Genomic DNA, 24,014 nt, shown 5'->3' with positions numbered 1-24,014 from the left:
AAATCATTGTAGAATATCCATTGATTTTAATGAGTTGGGTAAAGATATCATAGAACACTATAGATTTTTACAAAAAGTACATTCAGGAAGGAGAAATAGAGGGGCTACTCAAGAGCTTGAGCACCTAAAGACTTTCATTGCAGGTGAACAAAGCTTACGACACGCATGAAAATATACAGTCAGACTATTTTATTTTTTCTGTACGACCGGGCAAGGAAAAACAACTCTGACGACTCCTTTCGGCTGGCTTTTGGTTTGACTGTCCTGACGTCACGGAACACAGCTGAAAGCTTCTGCTGAAGCTGGTTCGCCAATGCCCCGTCCCAATACTTACAAATGAGAGAGCCACCGGTCTGCAACACCTTCGCAGCCAAGTCAATCAATGACAATGACATTGTGATGAGTTTTTCATGGTCCATCTCCTTGAAACCACTGGCATTGGGTGCCATATCACTCATAATGACATGAGCCTGGGCACCAGGGAGAAGTTCAAGCAGCTTGGCATGTGTGACTGAGTCGGTGATGTCATGATTGGACAGGAAGTGAGCTCCATCTAGAGGTGCTATATGCAGAAGGTCAATTCCAACGACAGTGCCACGGGGGAATTCTCCATCTGGAAGTAACAAAACATGCAAGAGGTCATGAAGTGTAGAACTGCGGTCATAACTCATTTTCACAGCTTCTTGTGCTAAAAGAACATTGGATAACACTGTCAAGCCTTGACAATACATTTCACTGATGGCACACTGATGTTCTACAGATGATCCTAATGCTTGGCACAGAGCTCTCCACAAGACCAACAACGAACTTAAAATGTCAAAAAACAGAACAATGAGGCATTGATTCCACCCCCAAAGGTAACATTCATATTTATTAGAACAGCGCTGAGAAGGTTCAAGGTTCGGAGGCCAGTTTGGATCAATTTGTACACTACTTCGACCAAATAAAACGTCTTGTTGCTGAACTTAAAACCTCTCCACTGTCACTACCTACAGCAGCCTCCACTCCCTCTGTGCCCTAGAATGTAGTCCCCAGTGTATCTCTTCCTCCCTCGCCTGCAGCAGACACAGCCCTGAGCATGCCTCTCTCACACGGGACACCTGCTGTACCACAGCATCTTCTAGAGGAGGAGATCAGCCTGGTGCTTCAGCATAGGGATGAGGTTTGGGAGCCGCAGTGTGCATTGAATAATGTTGAGGAGGAAAACCAGGCTTTCAGGATAGAAGTGTGTAGACTTGGAGAGGAACTGTCCAGCACAGTCAACACTGGCCACATACACAACCTGCAGAAGGAGCTACATGAGCTAAGGCAGGAATTTCTCAGCCGTAACCATCCACTCTACAAAGAGTCCCACAAAAACCAGGACAACAGCTGAATCAGAACACACCAACCAACCAACCAATGCACTGACCCAACTGACCACTCCATCCCCAACTCACAGCCTGTAATTCTCCAATCACTCCTGCCATCCTTCATAGACCTGACGAAAAACCAGACATTATATTAATGATGAACTCAAATGGGAAGTTTTTATTAGAGAATAAACTTTTCCCAAATAAAAATGTGTCAAAGTTATGGTGCCCCACAACAGAGGGAGCTTTGGAGATGTTGACTGTGGCCCAGCTTGTCTCCCCCAGCCATATCATCATTCACACAGGGACCAATGACTTGTGTCCAATAGGAGCGAGTGGCCACATCACTAAGGGGAGTGATATAAAGGGCCTCCACCATCTTCCCCTTCGCGAACATAGTAATATCTACCCTGCTCCAGAGGAGAGATTTCCACCCTGCCACCATCCAGAACGTAAATGCCAGCCTCTCTCGGGACTGTGTGCTAAGGCCCAACATACACCTGACCCACCATCCCACCCTCAGCCTGGACTGTCTTTATGACAATTCACAAAGAGACAGTCCCCACCTCTGCCAGGATGTTAAATGATGTTGCTCTGGGTGGCAAGTCCACCTCACATGAGCAACAGAACAGGCACCAACTACCTGAGACAAATCAGACGCTCCTTTAGGCCTGCATCTGGTGGCGCCTCACAGAGATTGGAGAACAGCCAGCAACACTGCCCCCCCACACCACCCTCTACCAATGAACTGAATACAGATACTCTGAGCTATGCCCAAGCCGTATGCAGTCAAAGAGGCCCCATGCAGAGTTTGGAGCATTGCCGTCCACACTGCCCTCCACACCACCCTCTTCAATTCCCCTTACAATCTCCCTCCCATGGTACCAGACCAGGCCCGCCTCAGCACAGCTCAACCTGGCCTATCACAGCACAGCTCAACCAGACCTGGCCTATCACAGCACAGCTCAACCAGACCCATCACAGCACAGCTCAACCAGACCCGGCCTATCACAGCACAGCTCAACCAGACCCGGCCTATCACAGCACAGCTCAACCAGACCCGGCCTATCACAGCACAGCTCAACCAGACCCATCACAGCACAGCTCAACCAGACCCAGCACAGCTCAACCAGACCCATCACAGCACAGCTCAACCAGACCTGGCCTATCACAGCACAGCTCAACCAGACCTGGCCCATCACAGCACAGCTCAACCAGACCTGGCCCATCACAGCACAGCTCTACCAGATCAGACCCATCACAGCACAGCTCAACCAGACCTGGCCTATCACAGCACAGCTCTACCAGACCTGGCCCACCTCAACTCAGCCCAGCTCTACACTGCACCGACCACTACCCCCTAGGGTCTAGCAAAACACTGTTGAGGGTAGTGCACCAAATGATGCAGTCCACACCATGTATCATTCACATAATCAGCCACACTGTCCTCCATACCACCCTCCTCAATTCCCCCACAACCTCCCTCCCAGGCTAGTTTTGGTTACACTCCCTACTCCCATCCCAGGGACAGGCCTGGGACAACAGGAGCCACAGCAAGGCCTCCTGTGCACACCCAGAATAGAGCATTGGCAGCCACCTCTTTTGGCGGGAGCTTAATCAGGGTGGACTGAGCTCTGCCAACACTGCTCTCCCAGTTCCCGCCCCAGCCACTGTATCCAGCGACTTGAGAGTGGTCTGTCAAATGCTGTCTACTCTGCTCTCACGTGGGTGGGCCAGAGACCTTGGCAGAGTCTCAACTCACTCAACAAATAGCTGCAGATGACCCTATGCCTGTTATCTCTTATGGGACTGAGCTGAAAACGCCTTTAAATCCCGTAGGGGTTTTGGGCTAATGCGCCTAAATGTGCAAAGTATGGTTTTAAAAAATGGACACAATTAACATTTGGGTGCAGGACTCGTGTCCTGACATTCTGGTTCTCTAGGAAACATGGTTAAATGGTTCTGTATCTGATAAAGACATTGAAGTAAATTATTATAATTTATTTAGATGTGACAGATTACAGAAAGGGGGAGGAGTGCCCATATATGTCAAATCTAATTTCATGGTGTCCCAATCTTTAAATATTTATATTCCCCATAAATGTTAGCTCCTGGTTGTAGAAGTGCACATAAACCAGAATACACACTTATTTGTTGCTGGGATTTACACCCCCAAGCTGCCATGGCAGATGCTATTGGTGCTATATCTGAGTGTTTAACACCTTTTTTTGTCCTCGGAGTTGGTCATTTTAGGGGATTTTAATCTGCATTGGCTATCCCCGGCCTCAAATCAATTTAAGAGCATATACATTGATTTGAATCTGACTCAACTGATCTCAAAACCCACACAAATAAATGTGAAAAACTCTTGTTAACTCCTCATTGATTAATTGAATTCTTACTAATAACCTCAAAAAATATATATTTTAGTATTTGCGTATATCTTGGTGATCATTGTCCCAAAGTATGTATTAGAGATACAAAACAGCAAAATACTCATCCTTGTTTAATTAAGAAGAGACATTTGAAAACATTTTCTCCTCAAGGGTTTTTAAATGACATGTTCAACTCTGATTTAGCCACCATATCCTGTATTCCTGACCCCGAGTTGGAACTACTCTGATTTTAGAGCACTCTCGTCTGAGTGTGCCAGAGTGCAGAATAACTGATTAATTTTGGAATGCTCAACACCCGTTAAATATGGCCGGTGTCAGTAAACCTCAGCAAAAAGTTGTATTTAAAATTGATGCCAGCAGGACAGTTACAGTTTCCAACTCTCTGAATACCTTAAAAACAGCCTAACCAGCTCTGCTAGGGCGAGAAAAATGGTCAGAGTGAGGTGTTCTCTCATTTATGCCTGGAAGTAGCTAGCCTGCTAGCTAACTTTAGCCAGTGAGCTTGGGCGCTTGACTGCCGCTGTGAGGTCAGAACGCTCGGATCAACACTACTCCTCAGCCAGAGCGTCCGGTGTGCACTCTGAATGCTCCGAGAGCGAAATGCTCTGAATTTACAAACGGATAATCTGAAAATGCTCTGAATTTATGAACGCCCAGAGCGCACTGAGCTCTCTCTGGCAATCCAGAGTGAATTTACAAACGCACCCCTGGTGAATCTTTGTTTTCATTTTAAAAATGTACTATCTGTGATGTGCTAGATGCCTTAAGATTGGGCTGATATGCTTGATCCATTTTCTGCTGCAGCTCTCTGCCCCCCTGATAGCTGAATCATTAACCCATATGTTTAACCTGACGATTATATCTGGTACTATCCCCAGGGTTTGGAAGAAGGCCCATGTACTCCCTCTTCACTAAGGTGGTGACCCTAGTGACCTAAATAATTATCAGCCTATTTCTAAACTTTCTTGCCTCGCTAAAATATTAGAATCCTTGATTAATTCTCAGCTAAGAACTTTCTTATCTTTGACATGTATTCTAAATGTACATCAGTCGGGTTTTAGACCAGGTCCTGCATCCCTAGTTATAAATGATGTGGTTAACTGTATGGATAAAAGGCAACATTAAGCTGCCCTCTTCATTGACCTTTTGATACTGTTGATAATTCACTGCTAATTCAGAGGCTTTCATCAAGTGGTCTTAGACCAGGCTGAATGTAACTGGTTTAAAAATGACTTGACACATAGAACTTAATGTGTATCTACTGATGGTGTTAAATCAGGTTTCTTGGATATTAAGAAAGGTGTTCGGCAAGGGTGGATTCTGGGTCCTGTACTTTTTACTGATTACATTAACAATATTGACTGTAAAAAAATATTTTACCTCTACTTGTACACCGATGATACTGTTGTGTATCCTATTGCCCCCAAGGGTGACGAGGCTCTAGCTGAGCTAACAGTCTGCCTTCATTGTATTGCAGAAAAACTTTATTGCCCTGAAATTAGTAGCCTACTGAATGCAGGTAAAACTAAGTACATGTTGTTCTCTAGAGCGCATAAAAATAACTGATGATTTAAGCATGCGTCCTTTGGATGGTTTTCATATTGATCGTGTCCCTGCTTACAGGGATAGATGAAAACTGTCTTTAAAAAGCATACTGATGAGTTAGTAAGAAGCTTCTTCTATAGAAATATAATGGGCTTCTTCTATAGAAATATAATGGGCTTCTTCTATAGAAATAGGTCCTGCCTCTCGCTAAATAGTAGACGTTCCTATTGGTCCTAGACTATGGCAACCTTTTCTATATGAACGCAGCTGCCACTTCATTAAAGCCATTAGATACAACTTATCATAGCGTACTATGCTTTATTACGGGCGACAGTTTTAGTAGTCATCACTGCATTCTCTGCCAGAAAGTTGGTTGTCCCTCTTTGATGTCCCATTGCTATGTTTTAATTTATAAAGCCGATTTACAAAAAGTCCCACTGTACCTAACATCTTGACTAAACTTTAGACATAGGAGTTAGCACACCCGGTCTCAGGGATGGTTAACTCTGGAAATGAACTAAAAGCTAACTAAAAGCTGATTTACCCTTCTTGCACCTTATTTGTGGAACAATCTTCAAAATGTTCTTAAATGTGATGTTCTGGTGCCTCTAGGTCCATTCAGAAAGCTGATTGAGGACCGTATTACTGATGAATGGGATGTTCTGGTGCCTCTAGGTCCATTCAGAAAGCTGATTGAGGGCCGTATTACTGATGAATGTGATGTTCTGGTGCCTCTAGGTCCATTCAGAAAGCTGACTGAGGACCGTATTACTGATGAATGTGATGTTCTGGTGCCTCTAGGTCCATTCAGAAAGCTGATTGAGGACCGTATTACTGGTGAATGTGTTTGTTTTTTAGGACCATGTTGTTCTTTCTGCTTGTGTTTATTTTATTTCTATTGTGCGTATTTTCTGTAGTTTATGTAATTCAGGGCTCATCTGTAAAAGAGACCTTGGTCTCCGTATGACTCCCTGATAAAATAAAGGTTAGATAAATAAATACAAATAAACATGCTAATCAAAAGAATGTCAGACGCAGGAAGATATATATTTGGCCTGGCTGTTAGGTTAATTATAACAGTATGTCATGTGTTAATCTGCCAGTTGGGTAAATAAAAGACGTACTCACTAGCCGCAGTTGAGTTGACCCTGTGAACAGCGATCTGGCTCCAAGCACCCGGTGCAGCACCACAATCTATTGCGTTGAAACCGGGTTTTAAAAGTGTGTATTTGTCATCAATCTCCAGCAGTTTGAAGCCGCTTCTACATCGGCAGTTGTGCACATGGGCAGCCTTCACAAAGGGGTCATTAAGCTGCCGAACTATCCAGCGCTGATCAGCAGTACTCTTTACTTTTAGATTATGCGCAGCCTTTTTTAGGAGATATACAGAGGTATGTAGATATGATTTTTGTAACACTGAGTACCACATTATTTAGCTAAATGTAATGACAACGATGTGCTAATGCTGCTGGCAAACAGCATTTCGTTCGATTTTGTAGTTGCACTTCCTGATCACATGAGTTTGTTGGACACGCTCGATTTAGTCAAAGACAGCCGACTCCGCGATTTAGCTCTCCCGGGAGTCCTGCAGGGCGACATTAGAATCACGCCAACCCGGTGCGCCGCGCGAGCTAAATTGAATGCAGCTAATTCATCTGTCCGAGAACGTCAATGATGCACATAATCTGCGCAGATCGATTTATTTTGGAGAAGTTATAACGGGTGGCAATTATTTTGTTTTCAAAAGTGTTAAATTATATGAGGATGCGTAATTAAAGATGTTACCGTAATACTACAGCAACTGATATCACCAGTTATGGAATTGTTTTGATATGATGTGGCATTATACTTTTGTTTCCAGTCGACAATATTTGAGGGTAACACATTTTCACAGATCTTTAACTAAAACGACCAACTTTATCCTATATTGTTTTTAGCAATGTCGAATGCTACAGGTCAGTGCCCGACACATTGAATACGAACACATGGCAGTGCACGACACATTGACTACGATCACATGGCAGGCATTGCCACAGTCAACGCGGGATTGGAGAAATTCGTTATTTATTCTGGATAACTCAAAATCTACGAAAACCATTTAAAGGACTAGATTGACAACCTAAAAATTGCTATAAAGGCAAGTTACTTGCATGGATTTTTACTTCTAGTCTACTTGAAGAATGCAATAAAAGGCTACTTTAGTTTGCTGCTGTGCACTGTTGTAATGTCTTCTTGCGTACCAGAACTCTTACAAAAGTGTTTTGGCAGAAAATAACTTTACAGAATGCTGCTGAATAATCTGAAATGTATCATTTCTAGAGATACTGTAGCTTCGATGCAACCAAGAGAGTGAGGTCATCCATGGATTGTGGTCTACTGATTATTACACACTGATTATGTATATTACAGGTACAATGTTGACCAACAAGCTGCTGACCCTGGTGCTGGTGGTGCAGCCTGGACGGGTGCTGCTGGGCATGAAGAAGAGAGGGTTCGGAGCAGGGAAGTGGAATGGGTTTGGTGGCAAAGTCCAACCTGGGGAGACTATTGAAGAGGCTGCCAGGCGGTGAGATTGGTTGCAGTCCTCGGTAGATGCATTGTAAGGTTTTCCTACTATTTGGTTGAACAATTTGCTAACATATTCCAGCACTGGGCAGCATCTGATACTACATACCCCCATAAATGTCATATTGTGATGTTACAGTAGGTATGGTCTGATTGCCTGTTATCTGAAGCTTACACACTTTCCTGCTACTTTCTCTCTACTTGCAAACGTTTTTTGTTGTTTTTTTTCCAGAGAACTGCAGGAGGAATGTGGCCTCACAGTGGATGCACTTGATAAGATTGGAAATATCAAATTTGAATTCATCGGAGAAACAGAGCTGCTTGATGTGCATGTTTTCCGAGCTGACAACTACAACGGGGAGCCAACAGAGTCGGATGGTATTCCTTCTCAATCTCATGCATTCTATGTAGGGCATGGTTTGGAGACCAGGATAAACTCATAGCCCAACAGGCTATAATCGTAGACCCCATAGTTTTCCTGGAAGAGACTGCTGACCCTATACTACGTGCCTTTTTATGGATATTTCTTAGACTGTTGTCTGACGAAGTTCACTAACTTATATCTTTTCTCTTATAGAGATGCGGCCACAGTGGTTCGACTCGGACAAGATACCCTTCAGTCAGATGTGGGTTGACGATATTCTGTGGTTTCCACTGATGCTTCAAAAGAAGAAGTTCTTGGGCTACTTCAAATTTCAGGGTCATGACTTGATCATCGAACACAAGTTGGAGGAGGTAGAAATGCTTTAAGACAGACTACTGGCCTCAGACTCATTCATACTGTATCAAAGAGCATTCCCACATGTTGTCTAACTAAAGCATCCCTGGAGAAATACTGCAGAATTCCTACTGATTCCAGCTACCCTTGTTCATATTCAGTGCCAAGAAATCCCCAGGTCTTTGTAAATTTACAAACACTTTGTTGCCAGTGACCATATGCCTGTGAATCAGTAATAATAATTCCCACTGAGCCAAAACGAAATACTGGATGTTTAAATGTTGCTGACATATGTATCCCATTCCACTATTGTGTTTATATTACATTTTTAAAGTATGTGCGAATGCAGTGTGCTCTTTAGTAAAGAATGCATCTCTTTTTTGTTACTTTATCAAACAGTTGTTTGACATCCTGTTTAATTAAATTTAGTATCAGGGTAATTTTTTTAATTGAACCTTTATTTAACTAGGCAAGTCCGTTAATAATAAATTCTTATTTACAATGATGGACCAACTGTGCACCGCCCTATGCGACTCCCAATCATGGCCTGGATTCGAACCAGGTACTATAGTGACGCCTCTTGCACTGAGATGCAGTGCCTTTAGAATGCTGCACCACTCTGGAGCCAAATAATACTAATGAGACGGGTGGGTATGTAATACTTTTTATTGAAGTGAAATTAAACATAACTACAATAGTTAATGGTCCTGTATCCACATCCTTCACCTAGTTCCAATGTTCTTTCTCAAAGATCAGATAAAGCATTTGTTCCTCTTATTATTTAAGACTTGCCAAAAAAATAAGGTTATGACAATATCTTATGTTGACACAATAATAAGAACTTGTGAGGAACCAATTAACAGTTCCACAGAGAAGACAAAAAATAATGCATTGAATAACAAAACGTATTGCCCCAGAGCTCTTTAATATAACTCAGTTCTAATTGGGAGACTCCATTTTGTTACACAGCCTCATTCATGTACTTTAATTACATGTAAAACACATGCAATTTGCACATCCTACAAGAGGGTGAATTTTGCAAGAACGGGTTACGTAAAACCTTCAAAATTGTGAGTGGAAAACTGGATTCTTCATCAGATCAAATAATGAGAAACTTTACCAACATAATCTTATGCTTTAGACATGGAATCAATGTATACTGTTGAATAAGAGGACAATAAATCATTGGGTATATTATTGAAAAAGATAAATCAGAATATTCTTGAATATTACATACACAGAAAAATATTAAATATAGTTTTCTTCAAATCTACATTAAGTCAACACTGAACCACCATTGCAGCTCAATTCAAACTGAAACATTGCAAATATGTCAGAAGCATTAACACAGAGCACATTTAATTTCTACCTGAAATAAAATATTACAGGATAATTACTTCATAATTGCACTAATGACTGTGTGGCATTGTAGCATGTTTCTTTGGTATGTTCACCATTGGTCAGGTGGAGTGTTATATCAGCCATAAATCATTAATTATTTACATTTGATCAAACTTCCTCTTGATAGATTGCTCGGCTCTTGCGTAGAAACTGAAGTAGCTTTTCACAGTACTGCAACTAAGATTCGATTGAAGCGAGGAATCTGAAGTCCTTTGCATGAATATCAACACAACAAGCTAGCAAGCCCAGTTGCACAAGTGCGGTCAGTAGGATGATTAATACTTACATTGTACTTCCCAACAAATCATTGAATAGCATGCTGCTACTACATTTACTTTTATATATATTGGTTTGCCTGTCTTTATCAGAAATGAGGCTTTGCCCTGATTAGAATCTTTCTAAACATTTACGCTAGTCATTTTAAACACAAAAGGTTATATTGCCACCACAGGGCTGCGGCAAGGAAACCTATCGTCTCTGTGTGGCAACATCTTCAATCAGCTTAATTAGTGGATTCTTACATTCTTAAATGTGTCTGCCTGCAATAAGACACTACATTATACCTCAACATAGGCGAATGATCCTCCAAGAAGTGTAGGTAAGAATTCCCTCATATGGTAAAGGCAGTGAGCTACAAAATAACACAGAAAGGTCCAGCTTTTCAACTAAATGTTCCCTATATATCAATTATGAAATCAATATTTTCCTCTCCTCATACAGCAAGGCAGCAGTACACATTCTTCAAAGCACTCTTCCACTTCCCAATGAGCTCCTTTGATCAACCTCTGACATCCCTAGTGAGGATGCACGTACAGCATAATGTATCTCGAGGTGCAGACCACATCCATTCACTGAAATCAGTGATATAGTGGTAAAAAAATAAAAAGTGGGTAAACTGATAGCCGGGTAGCAGAGAAAAAAGTAGCGCTCCCTAAACTTCAATGCATTTTTCCGCAAAAGATGGATAAACTGTCCCACAAAGAAAAAAGTGAGTAAACTACATTTACTCACCACTGATTGATACTTAAGGCACAGTTTGTAGTGTCTTTCAAGGTTTTATGAAAACAGTTCACCATCAGTCCCTTCTGAGACTTTGACTGTCTCTTGGCTTGCAAAGCAGCATATTCGTCGCTCGTTGAGAGAGAAGGGGACATGGGTGTCTACTTGGGTGTAAGAGGAGGGGATTGCATTTCATCGACACCGAAGAGACACCCAAGCTTCTGCTGGAGATCATTCCACACGGCACCCATCTAGTTATCGAACAAACAAAGTAGTCTGTTACAGTGAAAGCATCCTCTGGCCAAAATTACAAGACGATCATCTTATAATTGTGTATCTATTAAAGATTAGAATCCACACTCACTCTCACACACACACACACACACACACACACACACACACACACACACACACACACACACACACACAGCAACCTATGAACTGTGTGCTCCACTACCTCAACTCAAACCTTAGAAATCCATGCCTGACACTATATTTCCAGGTGAGTCTCACCTCTTGGTGACCTTGGACCTGTGAGTTGACGAAGGCTCCCAGGATGTGAGAGGTGATGGGCAGGTATGTGAAGATGAGCTGAGTCTCTTGGTGAAGGCAGAACAGGGAGAAGTAGTTCCGCAGTTCCATGGTCTGAATGGCGTTCTCCTGCTGTTGGGGGAGGATACAAACCATTACTTCACAAACCACAACCATATGATGGTTATCAAGAGGAACAGCCTCATTGATCATAAGACTATGCTGTCATGGCCTTGTCTGTAGAAGTCAGTGTTGAAAAACATGACATATGAGATCCATTCTAAGGGCTGAAATGCCCAAATGTCCTAAAATTGTTTAGTATGAGAAATGTGGTAGGATATACAAGGACATCAATCCTTATACCAGGGTATAAATCAACTCCCCAATGATGGCATATAGGAAAATGCTGTTCCCTCCTTCCTCTCAATGTCAGAGAGGACAGTCTCTCCGAAGGAGGGAGGGTGGGTTGGCCTGTGATGTCAGGATAATGAAGATTAAATAATGTCAACAGTGTTGATTTGACATGTGACAACCCTGAGTAAATGAGGAAGGAAGAGCGTTTTCAAGCACACTGAGTGAGTGAGTGAGTGAGAGAGTGAGAGATAGAGAAGGAGGTAGAATGAATGAGAAAGAGAACCTGCACAATGCGAGACTCCAGTTGCTCCACTGACACCTGCTCTTTGGGCTGCACTGTGGCACTCATCATCTGCCTCTTCATCATACCGTACTTCTGCAGCGCTCTCTGGTGCTCGTGCAATACTCCCTTCTCATGCCGCTCACACAGATCCTATGGGATACAACAACACACACACACTGGGTAAGAAATGACTAAATAACTACTCTATTTTTTAAAACATTATAGTCATTTAACAGACACTCTTGTCCAGCGCGGCTTACAGTAAGTAGTGAGTACATACTTTTTCGTACTGGTCCCCCGTGGGAATCGAACCCACGACCCTGGCGTTGCAAGCACCATGCTCAACCAACTGAGCCACATGGGTCAAAGATGTTTTGCTAACACTAAATTAAGTTGCTGTTATACCTGTGTAGTACATTTGTAATAATACTGGTAACATTGCATTAACATGATTCATAGTTCTTCAGTAACTGCATATTTTACATTTCTCAAACTCACTCTGTATGATTGCAGCAAATCCAAGAATAGATTCAGTTTTTCCACAACATCGTCCTCTTCTCTCCTCCCCTTAAGATATCAATGAATGAATTATGTTTTGCACGCAGGTAGTTTGGCAATAGCACTGTAGAGCAGGTGGTACGTATACAGTGAGCTGGATTGTACCTGCTGAGCACCTTTGTCGGCTAGCAGAGCAAACTCCACGGAAAGGCCTTTCAGAGACTGACGGAGAATGCCCCAGGTGCTTTGGGATGAAGCCAGAGAGGGAATGGGTGAGCTGTCGGAGCCCAGTGTACTGCAACAGAAAGCATAACTAGAGAAGCTGGACCAGTACGGTGTCTTGGCTGACAAAAACGATTTGAAGTGAAACCCGGAAAAGGAAAAGAAAACAAATCCTTTACAATTGCCAACATTTTCTTCCCCAAAACTGTTGTATGGGTGGGGTAGCTAGCATAATACATTTCCTTGGGCCAAAACACTTGCGTAGAGAGGGGCGATAGAGAAAGAGCTTTATGCCCTTAAATGCTGAGTTCTGTACCTGAGCTCCCTTCCAAACATAAGCAAATCAGTGGCGTTTTCCTTGGAGCGCTCGGCCATCTTCTCTGCCCGGTCCCGCAGCTTGTGAAAGCTGTTGTGGATATTCCTGATCAGTTCCCTGCTTGATGAAAACTGGGCCTGGATATCAGCTGGGAGATAATCCTACAGCACAGATGTACCAAGACTCACACTGCTGCGTCTCAGTAGTATATCAAATAGTCATTTGATGCACTATTTCATAATAGAAACAATACAAACCTTTGCCAGAGTTGCCATTGTATTAGTCATGAATTCATCTCCCATTTTCTTGCAAGCATCACGCATTTTCACTTGAACATCCTGAGAGTAAGAGAGAGAGAGTAAAGTTGTGTGAGCAGTACGGTCATTATCCATGGCAAGCCCTAGCAGAGATGAACCAAGGTGGTCTTTTCAGTAGCAGATACGTACCGAGCCGTTGAAGGTGAGAAAGGTCTTGACCAGTTCGTCCTCAGAGAAGAAGGGGTGTCGTGCCACTAGGTTGATGAACCGGCCCAGAGCACGCCGCCTTCCCTCTATAAAGTCCCTCTCAGACATGGAGGTCAGGACTGTAGACAGACAAGAGGTCAGTTAAAGAGCCAGCATATTCAGTTGTTCTGCTTCCGTAAAACAGAAGATATCATACCGTTTTATGTAATACAGTCAGGGTTGGCTCTTGAAGTAACTCATCAACCTGGATTACTTTTTTAAAAGTGTAATCGGATTACTTACATTCTGAAAAACAGCTAATTGCTTGACGGGATTACTTCATCTATCTATTCATCTATCTATTGATTTGATTTGATATACTTCATCTTGATAAAACTTTGTCATCATTGCTGTCATTTAGTGTACCATCAGCACTTCTCACATGCTCTCAGAGATTATATTATTCTGCTGATCACCCATTAAGGGTGGATAGCTTCTTATGTGGTTGAATGAATTGGTAAGGCTTCCAAAACATTGACACCTGGCTCACTGGTCAATGCAAATCATCTGGACTACAGAGTTCCTGCTTGCTGCTTCGAAGCAGTGCAGTTTCAAACTCTCTTTCCTTTATGAAATGCTTTCTGATTGCACAATATTTCAAAATGTAGGCCTAATCATGGGAAAAACACTATTGAATGCCACCAATGTTGATACTGTTTAAAAGAAAAAGGGTCTAAGCTTTCTGGTCTGAATTGTATTTAATATTCAACAAAGGGTACTCACGGCATTCAAGGTGGGTGTATAGGCATATAGATTAAATGTACTGTTAGATATACATTTACATCAATAATACGCTATATTTTGAGTTAGTGATCTAGCTAACCACTTCCTCAGCTGGTGAATTAGTCCCAAATAAACTAGCCTCAAAATGTAAATTAGTGCCCAAAAAGATGTAGACAAATGAATATCTATTGAACAAAAAAAATATAACAATTCTGTAACCCTATTTTCATAGTAAAATAATAACAATTGCCTAGTTGCCAAACCCCAAATCCTTGACAATCACCAGTTGAGGTTGCAAATCAAAATAGCTGGAATCATGCAGTTGTACTTGAACATGATGTTAGAATAAACCGTGTATTTCTTGAATCATACCATGTTAGTAGTCTAGTACACCTCTGAATAAAAAAACGCTGAATTGCTTTATAAGACGATAAGGCTACCATTGTTTTCTATTGCGTGACCCCACAGCAATTGTGGTGCAACCAAATCATGGGCTGGTGCCAACAAGTGACAATGTTAGTATGGAGCTCTGTGACTATGCTCTTACACATAGAATATAACATGAATTATAGGATCTTTAAGCTATGCTCTCACCCCATTTGGAAATAATCATGTTACTAAATTAAAGAATACTATATTAAATCAACAGTTTTAAGCATTTTCAAATATGTATGGATGCTAGAAGTGAAAGTAATGCAAAAGTAATCAAAAATGTAATTGGATTAGGTTACTTAGTTGGAGTAATTCAAATGATTATTTACCATGTAACTGTAATCAGTAACGGATTACATTTTTCAAGTTATCCGCCCAACCCTGAATAAAGTAATAACAATGGTATCTAATAATGGTAATATGAAGACAGAGTTCATGTCTGCTGTGGGAACACAGGTGAAGTTGGATTAATAGAATTGGAGTTTCTTTGGAGCAGCGGGACCCCCAGCTCTGATGCAGAGTGGAACACTATTATTTACAGATCAAAGCCTCACTCTCCTCCTAATAATCAAACGTTCTGACTGACATCCTCCATTTACCTCCTTTCAGCATTCTCTTAGGCGGCAGTGCAGGCACCATTCTGTAGGCAAACCTCTGCAGCAAGAGCTCGTGGAAGACATCGAAATCAGTGTACCGCCGGTAAACAGAGATCTTAAAATGCTGAAAAAGTTCAAACAAATATTATCTGTGAATAACAGAGATGTGCAAAATAACATAATGCTTCGGGTTGTGAATTCAACAAATATATTGACAATGGATGTGTTTGTCATGGGTTGGCTTTAGTTCATACTGTTTGGGAATGCTCACTGCACAGAAACAACACCTGCTCTGTTCAGCTTAGGCATCCAGTGTAAATGTTGCAATGTACTGTATGTATACATTCATTCTTAGATGGACCCTTACCAACAAGCATTAAAGCCATTCGTTTCACCAAGCCAAAAATGCAGAAATAATTGAGGAGCCAGGAACATATCCAGAGGGAATTACAGGCTTTTTGGAGTTATGATCAAAATTCCTATACAAAAATATGTTGCTTGTAATGCACAAATGTGACCTATTTGAAGTAACAAGGTAAATACATGGTAAAGTCTGCGCTTGACCTTTTCTATTAATAATTTCCTTGACTGTTCTTCTAACAAAGGCCATTTATGTTACTCTCATATGTAATTAAATGCAGCCTTCACCTGGCTGGTGATCTGGTACTCCACGTGTTTGAGGAACAGACCCTTCTTTTCAGGAATTAGCTCCACCTGGACTGTCTCCCTGGCAAGCAGCTTGCCCAGGGTCTGGGGCACCGTGAGGGGGCTCTCCTGAGTTGGCTGCATCCTCAGAGTCTGGAGGACCTTGAACTCGCCAAGTTGGGGCTTAGGGAACTCTGTCAAATCAAACATGAGTAACCAATGCTCTCATCTACTCATTTCTCTAGAAGGCAATCAGCACATCTATGCTCACAGACAAAGTGTACACATCCAGCTCGATTGAACTAATAGACATAATTTATGATTTCCTGTAGTGCAGGTTTGAATATTTAAAAAAAATCCTACACACATCCAAGTTGTGTGGGAAAAGCAAGCATGTTCCAGTGTACATTTGACATTTCACCTTAGTTGCCCTCTGATCCCTCAGACACTTGAAATCTCCCACACATTTTTTTGGCTACTTTTATTTAATCAAGGGAGCCCAATTGAGAACAGTGTCTCATTTGCAATGGTGCCTGAGGACACACTTGCGTGAATTCATTTACCAACAGAGTTTTAAACTGCCCTATCGGCACCAGGGAATCCAGGTGGAAATTGTTTGTAAGGTATTCCAGAACTGTGGTGCGTTAAAACTAAAGGCGAATTTACCAAACTTTGTGGAGACAACCGGGACCTCAAGAGTTAAGAAAACCTCGGAGCGGGATCGGTATCTCATATTGAAATATTTCAACAGGGAAGTGAGGTATGTTGGAATCTTGTGGAGCAGAGCTTTGTAAACAAGGAGTAATAAAGTAATCTACAGGATTTTCGTGAGGTCCAGCCAACCTTCTGATACATGATGCAGTGATGAGTACTAAACCTGTCAGTGAAGCGCGCTACGGTAGATAGCAACGGTTTAAGACTAGTGGCTTGCTGCAGTCTGGTAAAAGTAAAAGTATTTGCCCCCTTTCAGATTTTCTCAATTTGTGGCATATTTTTGATACTGAATGTTATCAGATCTTCAACCAAAACCTAATATTAGATAAAGGGAACCTGAGTTTACAAATAACAAAAAAAGTTATACTTATTTTATTAATTTAATTCACATAATTATGCAACACCCAATTCCCCTGCGTGAAAAAATGAATTGCCCCTTACACTCAATAACTAGTGCCACCTTTAGCTGCAATGACTGCAACCAAATACTTCCTGTTGTTGTTGATCAGTATCTCACATCGCCTGAGGCAGAAAAGCATCCCCAAACCATCACACTACCACACTACCACCACCATGCTTAACCGTTGTCATGAGGTTCTTACTGTGGAATGCAGTGTTTGGTTTTCGTCAGCATATGTTATCCAAGTTTGCCAAAAAGCCCCCGGAGACACCTGGATAATCATCAAGACTCTTGGAAGAATGTTCTATGATTGATTCAAAAGTGTAACTTTTTGGACAACATGCCTGAGTATGCCTGACGAAAACCAAAAACTGCATTCCACAGTAGGAACCTCATACCAATGGTCAAGCATGGTGGTGGTGGTGTGATGGTTTGAGGATGCTTTGCTGCCTCAGGACCTGTACGACATCCCTTAATTAAAGGAACCATGAATTGTGCTCTGTATCAGATTATTCTACAGGAGAATGTCAGGCCATCCGTCTGTATGCTGAAGCTGAAGCACAGCTGGGTAATGCATCAAGACAATGATCCAAAACACACAATTAAGTCTACATGGCTAAAAAACAATACATTTTAAGTTTTGGAATGGCCTAGTCAAAGTCCAGACCTCATCCTAATTGAGATGTTGTGGCAGGACTTGAAACAAGCAGTTCATGCTTGAAAACCCACAAATGTTGCTGAGTTACAACAGTTCTTCATGAAAGAGTGGTCCAAAATTCCTCCACAGTGACTTGAGACTGATAAACAACTACACGAAGTGTTTGGTTGGAGTCATTGCAGTTAAAAGGTGGCACAACCAGTTATTGAGTGTAAGGGGGCAACTACTTTTTCACACAGGGGAATTGGGTGTGGCATAACTTTATTTATGAAATAAATGTAATAAGTATGTAATTGTTGTGTTATTTGTTCACTCAGGTTCCCTTCATCTAATATTAGGATTTGGTTGAAGATCTGATAACATTCAGTATCAAAAATATGCAAAAGTAAAGAAAATTAGAAAGGGGTAAAAATACTTTTTCACGGCACTATATAGATACATAGTAAAGAGCACAGGTCCCAATACCAACGCCTGCGGTACACCTTTTGTAATATTGAGGAAACTAGACTTGACACCATTAGAAAGCACACATGACTCTCCCTAAACTCAAATGTCTCTTAAGTCTTTCAAACAATTATGGTGGTGTGATTCATGTGATCCTGAATGTAACCCTCCTTGACATTCCACAGAGATATGAGCAGAGTTAATAGTCCTCCTACAACCTACAACAACCAAGAAACCAGCTCTACCATAGCTCAGCAGAGAAAACCTGACATCAATTTCACAGAAAGCGGTCAGCTGCCATATTGGCAGCACTTGAAATAACACAGAGGGCCTTAAATAATCATATGAGCTTTGGAACAGAGCTCTAACTCAGGGCTGTGTTCGGAGTAATGGCTACCTCTGAAAAACAAAAGACGACGACTCCTCTCCAACTTAAGTACACTGTAACACTCAAAAACCTAGCCGCAGAATGTGAAAGTAAATTGATTCATACAATCAAGAAATACAAGTTAAGAGAGAGGGAAGAGTTCTTCCTGTAACTTTCATTCTGATTTTCACAGAGCTGTTCCAGAGGAATAAAAAATGGCAGGGAAAGGTTGTGTGTCTTTTACAGAGACATGGGAAGGGAGCTGGTGTATTCCCGGACACAATGCCCAGAGGTTAGAGGAAACCGGCCAACAAATACAACACACTATGATAAAACTAGGACCAGCTTTTAAGCACAGCACACTTGCTTATTTTGTGTGCAAATCCAATGTGTACTTTAGCTTGTCACATGCATATTCAACTTCACACAAGAAATATATAGCGAAGTGAACTTTCTCACACAAGCTGTTCATAGGGGTCACAAAGGTTTTTGACCTTAGATACTAAACAGCCAAGCTACTTATTAAGCTACACATTTACTGGTGTGTCCTCCCTTGAAAACAACTAGTTAAAAGGCTTACCTTGTATGCAGTTCTCTAAGAGTTTCGGGCTTGGTTGCTTTCCTTGCTGAGCAAGCGCGATCAACGCCAGTGCTTTATATAGGGACAACTTGCTTAGGAATCCATCAGTGTAGTCAACATGCTCAGCAATCTGAAAAAGACAAGGACATTACAGGACTCTCTTAACAGGTCATTGCTCGATCCAAGGTATAAATTCAGCAGTGGTTGACGAGAAAATGCAGAACACACTTTAGTAATGATATAAAAGAAACATCAAACTGAACCATGTGGTCTCAGCTGAAATACATCAATGAAGCGTTTCCGTGGATAACGTGTGACATGTTGTATTTTTCATGTCCCTTGTGCTCTTGAATAACACAACTTTTAAATGCCATCCCCTCAAATACCATCACTTTCCAGTAAGCTTTACTGAAGCAAATACCACTAATTAAATGGCAGCAAGGAGATAGTTAGCAGAAACCGCCCTTTCTAATAACTGGTGCTGGAACTAGTATTGTAATTACCCCCTTAGTACTTAGTGGTAAAACAAATATAGGCTTGAGAGGGTCTTTGAATAGAGTTGAATGGTTTGTATCAAAGAGCGCTAGATGTTTTTCAATACTTTTCTGTTTAGTGTCTACTTCCTATTCTGCAGAATGTCTTGTTCACTTTTCTTGGAGTTCCAAGAAGGGAAGAGGATAGAAAACCCATAGGTCTAATACATAACAAACCAGCCTGTGCTTCTGTTTCATAACAACAAAAACTTGAGCCTAAAAAAATTTAAAAAAACACAAACAGCCAGAACTCCCTTTCCACATTTGGCGGCCATTCTAGATCACAGATGTGACAACAAGTATAGAAAACATTGTGTTCACCTGGCCCTGCACAGCACTGGGGAGATCTGTTCTGCTGAGCAACCTCTGGAAGACCTCCACCTGCACTCGTTCCTCTATCTTACTCCGGATGGCCTCCTACACCTCCCTGTAGTATGGAGGCACTGATCCTGACAGAGGAGGTGCACAAACCATTAGGCATGGATTTATGTGGATGAAGACATTTTTATTAACTGCATGACTTGTGGTTAAACATCATGGCAAGATCGATTTCATTTAACCTAGACAAAATCAAATGTATTGATCGCGTACATATATTTTGCAAATGTTATCGCAGGTGCAACGAAATGCTTGTTTATAGCTCCAACAGTGCAGTAAAACCTAACAATACAGAAACACACACACTCCAAAATAAATATCAGAATGAGCAACGTCAGAGTCCGACTATATATAGATATTTTACACATTGTACAAAACATTAAGAACACCTGCTCTATCCATGACAGACTGACCAGGTGAATCCAGGTGAAAGCTATGATCCCTTTTTTGATGTCACTTGTTAAATCCACTTCAAATCCGTGTAGAGGAGACAGGTTAAAGAAGGATTTTCAAGCCTTGAGACATGGATTGTGTATGTGTACCATTCAGAGGGTGAATGAGCAAGACAAAATATTTAAGTGCCTTTGAACAGGGTGTGGTAGTAGGTGTCAGGCACACCAGTTTGTGTCGAGAACTGCAACGCTGCTGGGTTTTTCACGCTCAACAGTTTCTGTGTGTATCAAGAATGGTCCACCAGCCAAAGGACATCCAGTCAACTTGACACAACTGTGGGAAGCATTGGAGTCAACATGGGTCAGCATCAACATGGGCCAGAAGGTGTTCCTAATGTTTGGTATAGTCAGTGTATATTTATATAATGGTGTGAAACTATGGACAGTATACGAATAGAAAAAGTGTGTACAGCAGTAGTTATATATGATGAGCCTTGACTAGAATACAGTATATACATATGAAGTGGGTAAAACAGTATGTTAACATAATTAAAGTGGCCAGTGTTCAATGACTATGTACACAGGGCAGCAGTCTCTAAGGTGCAGGTAGGGCTGAATTCTGGGCTTATAAAATGATACCTAGGCTAAAAAATAAGCCTTCAACATAGGAGCCACTAATAATATAATTATTTTATAAAAATAGATTAACCTGCATTTTTGCAAAATCACTGATCTGGCTTTCAAATCAGTCTACGAAAATGCAATTTTTGTTATAATTTTTACCAGAACCATGCACATCCACTAATAATGACCAACTTCTCGTTATGGGCATTATAGAAAAATAAAGGTGTAAAATGTAACTTTTTGGGCAAAACAGCATGTTCACATAGAAATGTGCGTTATAGATCTGACATTCATGGAAAGCAAGTCTAAGAAGCGGTAGATCTATTTTATTTGCGCTATTTCTATGCTTCCTGTACTTAAGTTTAGTTTTTGCGTTTTTGTACATCAGCTTCAAAACAGCTGAACATACAATATTTTTCTTATGGAAAATATATTTCACAGTGGTTAGATGGTACAATGATGCTCTCCACTTTATTTGCTTGTTTTGTCACAAACTGAAATTAAGCAAACTATTCAAATTTTATTAACCAGGAAATGGCTGAGTGATTTCTGCATAGTGCATCTTTAACACAGATCTCATAAACAATCTCAAGCACCAGCCCACCTGCTAGTGAGTAGCCAGATAATCTTTATATTTAAAGTCTAGTCAACTTGGATCTACAGTGCATTTTGTTGTGTTACAGCCTTAATTTAAAATGTATTAAATTGAGATTTTGTGTCACTGGTCCACACACACACACAGTACCCTATAAAGTCAAATTGTAATTTGGTTTTTAGAAATGTTTACTGGTTAAAAATGAAAGGCTGAAATGTCTTGAGTGAATAAGCATTCAAACCCTGTTAATGCAAGCCTAAATAGGTTCAGGAGTAAAGATTTGCTTAACAAGTTACATAATAAGTTGCATGGATTTACTCTGTGTGCAATGATAGTGTTTAACATGAGTTTTGAATGACTACCTCATCTCTGTACCCCACACACTCTGTAAGGTCCCTCAGTCGAGCACTTAATTTCAAACACAGATTCCACCACAAAGACCAGGGAGGTTTCCCAATGTTTCTCAAAGAAGGGCACCTATTGGTAGATGGGTAAAAAAAGCAGACATTTAATATCCCTTTGAGCATGGTGAAGTTATTAAATACACTTTCGATGGTGTGTCAATACACCCAGTCACTACAAAGATACAGGTGTCCTTCCTAACTCAGTTGCCAGGGAGGAAGGAAACTGCTCAGGGATTTCACAATGAGGCCAATGGTGATTTTAAAACAGTTACAGAGTTTAATGTCTGTGATTGGACAAAACTGAGGATGGATCAACAACAATGTAGTTACTCGACAATACTAACCTAAATGAGAGTTAAAAGAAGGAAGCCTGTACTGAAAAAAAATATTAAAAAACTTGCATCCTATTTACAATAAGGCACTAAAGTATAACTGCAAAGAATGTGGCAAAGAAACAAACGTTATGTCCTGAATACAAAACAATGTCTAAGGCACCACTCCAGAATCTCCCATAAGTGTTCAATTGGGTTGAGATCTGGTGACTGAGACAACCACGGCATATGGTTTACATCGTTTTCATGCCCATCAAACCATTCAGTAGCCAATCATGCTCTGTGGGATGGGTAGCCAAAATAATGGCCTGCCCAGCATTTTTATACATGACCCTAAGCATGATAGGATGTTAATTGCTTAATTAACTCAGGAACCACCTGCTTTCAATATACTTTGTATCCCTCATTTCCATTATATGTAATTTTCATAATGAAAAAAAAATACTATCGACAACTTTCCTATGGTAGTCTGGGTACCAACTAACTTTCCACTCCTGTCATTTGCCAAGAGGCTGGTAAAAATAGTAAGAAGAAGCAAGACGGAATCCTCTGCTCTCCCCACACCCAATGTTATGTTTACAATGACATGTATTAAGTCAGAATACCTAACGTTAGAATGTTTCTAATTAAATGTATGAATTAAATGAACGCTTTTCTATTAGTCTAATTTGCATAAATATCGTGATTGGATGATAGCTGTGAGGGTTATCGAATCAGGATCAAATCTTAATGATAGACTGTTCATATGAAGAGTGCCTAAAGTCTCTTAGGCAAATGACAGGAGAGGCATGTAGTGGAATATAATCGCTAAATAGAAGACAACCAGGTTAGTCCTATGCTATGGAACGTTGAATACGTGAGTTGGACAGGTCATAGAAATATAATCTAGATTGTAATCCTTATGGGACAGTAACATCCAAACCAGGTGAGAACATAACAATGAGCAGACCAATGCAACGGTATAGCAGCCTACCCTACTGTATAAAAAAAACGAGTTTATCTGTCAAATCACCCTTAATTACACCTATATGTTCTTGTCTATTACTGTTCTGTACTGTTATGTATTTGTACATTTTACGTGGACCTCAGGAAGAGTAGTTGCTGCATGTGCAGTAGCTAATGGGGAACCTAATAAACTAAACACCCTTGCTAAACTTGTAATCTAATGCTCAGATGAGTAGCCTGCATTTTACAATTCGCAGTAAACCTACTATATTACTGTTGATCTTAAATTGACAGGTTTTATAGTTACATCACGAATCGTAGGCTGCACTATTTAGCTCTGAACACTTCACACCGCGTTCTCTTAGTCTGAATTCAATGAACAAACATACCCCCCCACAAAAAAAGAACATTACTTCGCCTGTCGCCACGTGGAACGTTTACAAAAAGTCGAAAACATATTCTTAAATCCAACATAAAGATGTGGAACATAACATGTATAGCAAATTACCTTCATTGAGCTCGCTTGCCATAGTTCAGATTGTCATGTGAGCACGACAGCACCTCCATGT

At 41.0% G+C, this 24,014-nt stretch overlaps 3 protein-coding genes and 1 non-coding gene across 7 annotated transcripts; 1 reads left to right on the top strand and 3 right to left on the bottom strand.

The window, feature by feature from the left end:
- LOC139421209 (rRNA methyltransferase 2, mitochondrial-like) lies at window positions 1-6,791 on the bottom strand. Its single transcript, XM_071171874.1, has 2 exons — window positions 6,422-6,791; window positions 1-613 (listed from the first exon to the last, which is right to left on the bottom strand). The coding sequence occupies exons 1-2, from the start codon at window positions 6,720-6,722 to the stop codon at window positions 180-182; spliced, it is 735 nt and encodes a 244-aa protein (XP_071027975.1). The 5' UTR covers window positions 6,723-6,791; the 3' UTR covers window positions 1-179.
- Window positions 6,433-9,787, top strand: LOC139421210 (nudix (nucleoside diphosphate linked moiety X)-type motif 1). Of its 3 annotated transcripts, none has more exons than XM_071171877.1 (4): window positions 6,433-6,684; window positions 7,703-7,859; window positions 8,091-8,236; window positions 8,436-9,231. In XM_071171877.1, exons 2-4 carry the CDS (start codon window positions 7,708-7,710, stop codon window positions 8,606-8,608), a joined length of 471 nt encoding a protein of 156 aa, XP_071027978.1. In that variant the 5' UTR covers window positions 6,433-6,684; window positions 7,703-7,707; the 3' UTR covers window positions 8,609-9,231. The 3 variants fall into 3 exon arrangements, with proteins under 3 accessions (XP_071027978.1, XP_071027977.1, XP_071027976.1); XM_071171876.1 differs by lacking the exon at window positions 6,433-6,684 and adding an exon at window positions 7,262-7,430 and having other exon boundaries at window positions 8,436-9,787; XM_071171875.1 differs by lacking the exon at window positions 6,433-6,684 and having other exon boundaries at window positions 7,690-7,859.
- Window positions 9,225-24,014, bottom strand: LOC139421208 (sorting nexin-8-like). Of its 2 annotated transcripts, XM_071171872.1 has the most exons (14): window positions 23,954-24,014; window positions 22,127-22,241; window positions 20,097-20,224; window positions 19,243-19,372; window positions 16,083-16,273; window positions 15,438-15,558; window positions 13,627-13,763; window positions 13,438-13,518; window positions 13,181-13,341; window positions 12,808-12,937; window positions 12,643-12,711; window positions 12,145-12,294; window positions 11,490-11,639; window positions 9,225-11,227 (listed from the first exon to the last, which is right to left on the bottom strand). In XM_071171872.1, exons 5-14 carry the CDS (start codon window positions 16,221-16,223, stop codon window positions 11,138-11,140), a joined length of 1,230 nt encoding a protein of 409 aa, XP_071027973.1. In that variant the 5' UTR covers window positions 16,224-16,273; window positions 19,243-19,372; window positions 20,097-20,224; window positions 22,127-22,241; window positions 23,954-24,014; the 3' UTR covers window positions 9,225-11,137. The 2 variants fall into 2 exon arrangements, with proteins under 2 accessions (XP_071027973.1, XP_071027974.1); XM_071171873.1 differs by lacking the exon at window positions 22,127-22,241.
- Window positions 12,435-12,509, bottom strand: trnaa-ugc (transfer RNA alanine (anticodon UGC)). The gene has a single exon. It is a non-coding gene; the product is annotated as a tRNA-Ala (tRNA).

Source organism: Oncorhynchus clarkii, chromosome 12, assembly GCF_045791955.1.
Source record: "Oncorhynchus clarkii lewisi isolate Uvic-CL-2024 chromosome 12, UVic_Ocla_1.0, whole genome shotgun sequence".
Classification (NCBI taxonomy): domain Eukaryota; kingdom Metazoa; phylum Chordata; class Actinopteri; order Salmoniformes; family Salmonidae; genus Oncorhynchus; species Oncorhynchus clarkii.
The sequence above is the reverse complement of the archived record's forward strand: the minus strand, read 5'-3'. Positions and strand labels throughout refer to the sequence as shown.